The sequence below is a fragment of the Chinchilla lanigera genome, unplaced genomic scaffold (genome assembly GCF_000276665.1).
Source record: "Chinchilla lanigera isolate Chin_1 unplaced genomic scaffold, ChiLan1.0 scaffold00074, whole genome shotgun sequence".
Classification (NCBI taxonomy): Eukaryota; Metazoa; Chordata; class Mammalia; order Rodentia; family Chinchillidae; genus Chinchilla; species Chinchilla lanigera.
This window is the reverse complement of record NW_004955475.1, coordinates 1,223,250-1,229,933: the sequence shown is the minus strand read 5'-3', so window position 1 is coordinate 1,229,933 and position 6,684 is coordinate 1,223,250. Positions and strand designations below refer to the sequence as shown.

At 41.2% G+C, this 6,684-nt stretch overlaps 1 protein-coding gene across 3 annotated transcripts in view; it reads left to right on the top strand.

The window, feature by feature from the left end:
• The window catches only part of Phf8 (PHD finger protein 8), a 125,140-nt gene that overhangs the window by 825 nt on the left and 117,631 nt on the right, over positions 1-6,684 (top strand). For all 3 annotated transcript variants that reach the window (XM_005401514.2, XM_005401515.2, XM_005401516.2), the window contains exon 2: positions 407-596. In XM_005401514.2, coding sequence (XP_005401571.1) covers positions 499-596 — 98 coding nt within the window. In that variant the 5' untranslated portion in view covers positions 407-498. The remainder of the gene's footprint in view (positions 1-406; positions 597-6,684) is intronic.

Here is a 6,684-nt window from a genome sequence, read left to right as displayed (position 1 = left end):
TCACGCCGCTGGGCTTTGCGTCATCCGCGAGGCGAGCCCGGGCGCCGGGAAGCGAGGGGCGCGCCGGCGGAGGCTGCGGCGAGGGCTCGGGAGGCTTGCGGGAGGCTTCGGGTGTTTCCACGAAACCCGGAAAGAAGTTCTCGCCGACTCCGGGCCCGAAGCAGGTCGGGGGCGGATGGGGGAGGACGGCGGAGGCCGAGCGCGGAACGTTCTTTCCGTGTGCAAGCAATCCGAAGGCAGGCTGGACTTCCCTCCGGTTGCCCCCTACAGCCGCGCCAGCTGTGTTGCATCCTGGCGGCGGTGACTCCCTGTCGCGGAGCGGAGGGCTGGTGCGCGCGGGGGGCGGGGGCGGGGCGGGGGTGTGGGTGGGGTGATTCACTCCGTAAAAAGTGTTGTTTGTGTCCAGCCACCGGCCGGAGAGCACGCGTGCTGCCGTCTCTCCTCCCTCTTGGCACCACGAACCTGGCCCGCCGCAGAACGCTCCAAGGCCCGGCGAAGATGGCCTCGGTGCCTGTGTATTGCCTCTGCCGGCTGCCTTACGATGTGACCCGATTCATGATCGAGTGTGACATGTGCCAGGACTGGTTTCACGGCAGGTGAGGAGGGCAAGCCGGGCTGGAGGGAGCGCGGTGGCCGCGGGTATTCACTTGTTGTGTCCTTTTCTCAGCTCTGTGTTAGATTCCGGCTCAGAAACTAGCCTCCTCTTAATTCCACTCCCCACCCCACACCCACGTTTGTCTATCCCTTCTTGTAGACTAGGGCTGAGGGAACGTTGGCCTCCGATTTCTACTCTCGCTGTTAGGTCGAATATGCCTGTGTGCGTATATGTGTGTAGATGTATGTGATATTTAAAAACCCTTTCCCTTCCAGCTACAAAGAAAGTATCATTTTTTGTACAGAGGCAGTTACGTTTTGCGTCAGACACTGGCTTTGGGGGAGGCACTACTGCATTTTTGAGATATCTGACTTTAAAAAAATGTGGATTTCTTTGCAACTTACTATCAGAATGGCCTTGGGCAAGTTGCTTTGCCTCTGTGAGCCTCATTGTGTTCACCTATAAAATATGTCTGGACATTTTTCCTGAGTGTGGAGCAGTTTACATGCATTCGATAAATGAAGGCAGAAATGCAGTGGTATTTTATTTCTATATTACTCGTCTGCGGAACCATCCAACTAAATTGAGTGAAGCAGAAGGGTTATTGGGTAAAACAACAGGAGTAAAACCACTAATGAATTCCCTCCAGTTAACCATGTGTGCGAATAAGCACCTGTCACCCAGCATTCCAAAGAGGTTAGTGTGTGAAATAAAACTGTAGTGTTATCCTATTATTGGGATTTAAATCCCAGCTATGGAAAGACAGCCGTGGGGGGGATTTGTACACTGGAGTACAATAAAAGAATATATGGCACTTTCTTCCTGTTGTATGTTAAATTCTAGAACTCTGAGTGATCATTAGCCGTTTTCAGTGGAGCTGTTCCTGTTATCTTGCTCAACATCAAAGCAAAGGTTTCAGTGGTGCCTTAGGCAGGAACTGCACCCGCGCAGCACATCCAAATTCATGTTTAACTGATCTTTATTGAATATTTACTGTGTGCCAGATGCAGAGTTCTATTTATTACTTTATGTTTATTTAAGAGGACAAACCTAGAAGGTGGAGCCTTTTCCTTTGGCCTGGAAATAAGTAAGGATTAAGATGTCTTTCAGGACTCCTGGTTGTCTTTGGTAGTGCTGATCAAGTCACTCCTCAGCTTAAAATTCTTTTCAGGGGTTCCCCTGCAGGATAAAATTCAGGCTCCTTTGTGTGACAGGCAGGACCTTTTGTGACCTACTTGTTCTTTATGTCCCAGCAAAACTGAGTTATCTGTAGTTCTGGGAAATTTTTATACTCTTTTACGCTTTGTCTTTGTACTTTCTATTCCCACTGCTGTCCTCCCCTTTACAACTCACCGAATATCTCTTCTATTAAAAAAACTCTTCCTTCATATGGGTTCCTGTTGCACCTTGTGTTCATCCTTATTAAAAAATATTTATTTACTTATTTATTTGGTACCGGGAATCTAACTCAGGACCCTGCACTTGCCAAGCAGGCACTGTACCACTGAGCTATATCCCCCGCCCTTAAAAAAAAATAATTATTTGATATCATAGTTATAAGTGTGTCTGTTACTTCTTAGCCAGCGTTCCCTGAGGGCACAGATGTTATCTTTTCACTTTTGGAATCTCCAGAACTTGGTTCTGTGCTAAACATGTAATAGATGCTACGTATATTTTTTGAGTGAATGAATGAATGAATGAATGAGCCATTGCAAGAAAACTGGCCTGTAGCCTGTTTTATTATACAGGAAGTATATAGATTCAGACCTGGATAATGGACATCTGCCCACAATATAGAGATCCTAAATCCATACTGTGGGAACAGGAATAAATACTTTCTGAATGGTTACTGTGTTTCAAACTTCATTACAGGGACTTTTCATACATTATTTAGTTTATACTGAGGCCTGGAAGTTAGATTTTTGTTTTTTTTTGTTTTTGTTTTTGTTTTTTTTGAGACAGGGTCTTGCTATGCAGTTCAGGCTGGTCTTGAACTCACATTGTATCCCAGGCTAGCCTCAAACTTGCAAGATCCTCCTGCCTTAGCCTCCCGAGTGCTGGGATTGCAGGTGTGCACGATCACATGTGGCTGAAGTTAGATTTATAAAAGTAATGTTTTTAATTTTTCCTGATTGAGGTGAGACATGTTCATTGTAGGAAATGCGGAGAAAGAATATAGAAGGCAGTACAAGTCACCTATGAATCTAATATCTGGCACAATCCACTGTTAAATTTTTTGTTGCATTATCTCCTTTTTTTTGAGACAGGGTCTCACAATGTAGTTCAGGCTGGCCTTGAACTCACCATAGAACCTAGGCTATCTTTGAACTCATGGCAGTCTTCCTGCCTCAGCCTCCCAAATACTGGGATTACAGGTGTGTGCCACAACCACGCCTGGTTTATCCTTTGATTTAAAATATAAAGTATATTTTTGTAGAATAGGATTGTTTTACAAATACTGTTTCATAATCTTCTTTATTTCTGCCTAATGTTATAATATGGGTATTAAATGTGTCATTAAATATTCATATAAGTCTGATTCCTGAGAACTATATATATGTACATTTGTCACCAGTTACTTGGTCATTTTGTTTATGGTTGTATACTTCATACTTTTTTTTGCATGGATGATCTTTAAAACTTCTTTTTTTTCTTTAAAACTTTTTACTTGTAATTTTTTTTTTTTTTTCTGCCTTTTTGAGACAGAGTTTCATTATCCAGTTCAGGGTAGCCTTGAATTCATTTTGTAGCCCAGGCTGGCCTTGAACTTGAGGTGATCCTCCTGCCTCAGCCTCCCAAGTGCTGGGATTACAGGCATGTGCCACCATGCCTAGCGATTTGTAATTTTTTATATTGTAAATAATGTTGTAATGTGATGAAACTGGGAATGCTGGACAGGTTTTGCATCTTGATATTAGTGTTAGTTAAAAAGAATAACATTGTGGTGAACATCTTTGCACAGTAGGCACTTGACATTTACAAGGATCACCACTGAGGCCTGCTGTAGGGAGTCTAATCATAGACATATGGAAATGGATTATAGGCTAACATTTCTGTGGTGAGTTCTGTGTTTTGAAGTATACCCAGACACAAGTTAATTGCCTTATTTTTTTTCGATGAAAGAAACCAATTTTTAAATCTCCTCTGCTTCTTTCTGTGCACTGCCAGAGAACAAGGAAGCTAGCTGAGAATCAGGTCCTTGGTGGGTGGCTGCTCTTGCTTACTCAGTGCATAGTTTGCATGTGCACAAACACACACACCAGTCTCACAGCACACCATTTAAGTTTATACTTCAGCATAGTTGAAAATAACTGAATATTGTAGGGTTTTCATGGATGCTTACAATAGCTAGGTCCACAAAATTTAAATCCACAATGACTATAGGTCATGATAGAAGCTGTTTACGTCTCTGGTAGATTTCTTGAGGTCCAGTTAGGAATCGTGGTCTGTAATGCCAGGTTAGTACCTGGGGTGGTTATAGCAAAGGAGGTGACTATTGTATTTTGTTCATGAGAATCTGGAACTGAAGCAAGTTAAGTGACATTCTGAACGTGGACTTGTACTTTGAATTATTTGCTTTGGGAGCCAAGGTTCCAAAAGTAGAAATTAATATGCTGTAGTGTCATCCCTCTTGTAAAAGGTTGAGTTTTGGGAAAACAAAAAAAAACCAAAAAGCAAAAACCAAAAAAAAAGCCAAAATATTGATTTGTAGTGTATTGCTTCTCAAATTAGTATACAAATTAGTGAACATCAAAATCATGTGGAAGACCTGTGATCACAGGAAGATAGGTTAACCACAGCAGCAGTGTTTCTCGTTCAGTAGGTACATGGGCCAATCCTCAGGGGACTGCCCCCTCTGCCTTTTTTTGTTTTTTGAGATGGTGTCTTGCTATGTAGTTCAGATTGGCTTTGAACTCACTATGTAGCCCATGCTGGCCTGAAACTTGGCAGCTATACTCCTACCTCAGCCTCGCAAGTGCTGGGATTATAGGCGTGTGCCACCATGCCTGGCTCTTGATTTCTCTCCCCTTTGTGGGGAGTGTGATAGTTTCTTATATGGACTAATGTATCATTACTGTACACCAGGTTTCTCAAAGTGGTTCAGCAAATGGGAATTTGTTAAAAATGCAAATTCTTGAAGTAGAACTGGTACTCAGCAATCTGTGTTTTAACAAACAGGTAATTCTGATGCATTCTAACCTTTAAGAATTAATGTTGTATGCTGCAGGAAAAAACTAGTTGGCAAGCATTTATTGATGTCTAGAGGTCTTTTTTGTTTTTTGAGACAAGGTCTAGCTATGTAGTTCAGGCTGGCCTTGAATTCATTATGTAGCCCATGCTGGCTTTGAATTTACAGAGATCCTCCTGCCTCACCTTTCCAAGTGCTGGGATTAGATTTGTGAGCTGTCACACTTGACTAATGGTAAGTGTTTTGGCAAAAACCTCACTGCCTTACAATTGTCCTGTTTATGAAGGACAGTTGGTGCTGGGATGGTGGTGCACACCTTTAATCCCAACTACTCTAGAAGCTGAGGCAGGAGGATCATTGTAAATTTAAGGCCAGCGTGGACAATTTAGCAAGACCTTATCTGAAAATAAAAATAAATAAAAAGGCAGTGGACAGAGATCAGTGCAAGGTCCTGTTTTAAATCCCCAGTACTGCAAAAAAAATTTTTTTGCTTGACAAATACCTAATGAAGTAGCTATTATATGATGAATCTGTTACTTATTAGCAAAGGGATTTCATCACACCAAGCTAATTTATCTGTTTTATATGGAGTGTGTTGTAGTTTGTACTTTCCAATGAATTGATCCATTTCATCTAAGTTGTCAAATTTATATTTGTACAGTTAGTTATTGTGTTCTCTTATTAGCCTTTTAATATCTGCAGGCTCTGTGGGACTGAGAATGTAGCTCAGTGGCAGAGCGCTTGCCTAGCATGTGCCAGGTCCTTTCCTTATGTGCCAGGCCCTAGGTTTGATTCCTACCAGTGCAAAAAAAAATTGTTGTTTTCTTTGCCAGACTTGTTAGAGATTTGTCAGTTTTATTTTCAGAGCATGAGTTTTTTGTTTTATTGTCTTTTCAATTTCATTGATTTCTACATTTTATTTTTTCCTTCCTTGTGCTTCCTTTGGCTTTACTTTGCTCCTCCTTACTATTTCTTGAGGTGGGAGCTTAGATTATTGATCAATGATTTCCCTTCTTTTCTAGTGTAAGCATTTAATGCTATATATTCCCATATCAACACCAATATAGTTGTGTTCCATAAATTTTGATGTGCTTTCAATTTGTCCTCTATGGTTTCCAGATAGTTTAGTGTATCTTTAAATTTCTCTTGACTTGCTGTTTGACCCATGAATTGTATAGAAGTGTGTTGTTTACTTTCCAGGTATTTGTAGATTTTCTTGTTATTGTTTTATTGATTTTTAGTTTGAGTCCATACTAGAGAATATACTTTGTAACTTTAGTTCCTTTACATTTATTGAGATTTGTTTTATAGCCCAGGATATACTCTGCCTTGGCACATGTTCCATGGTCACTTGAGAAGAATGTATATTCTGCTGTCGTTGGGTTGAGTGTTCTGTTTTGCTGGGAACTGAGCCCAGGGCCTCATGCATGCTAGGCAAGTGCTCTGACACCGAACTCTACACTCAGCCCTCATTTTTTTTTACTGTTAGTCTACTGTATATATTACATATAAAGTGAATTTCTCATAGATAGCATGTTATTTAGTGGTTTTTATCAGCACTTCTAATTTTTTATTTTTGAGAGAGGGTCTTGCTATGTAGTTCAGGCTGGCCTTGAACTCACTGTGTGGGCCAGGATGGCCTCAAAATCTAGGCAATCCTCCTGTCTCCACTGCCTGAGTGCTGGAATTATAGGTGTGTGCCATCACACCTGGCTGTAACCTAATTGGTCTTAAGTATTTGTTCTACATACATTGAGAACCATGTCAGACAATTCCATAATTTTTGCTTCAACCATTAAAGATGGTTTAGAAAACTCCAAAGAAGAAACTATATTGTATTTACCCACATGTATTTACTCACGTGTTTTTCTCTTTCTCTTGTTTTTTTTTTTTTTTTTTT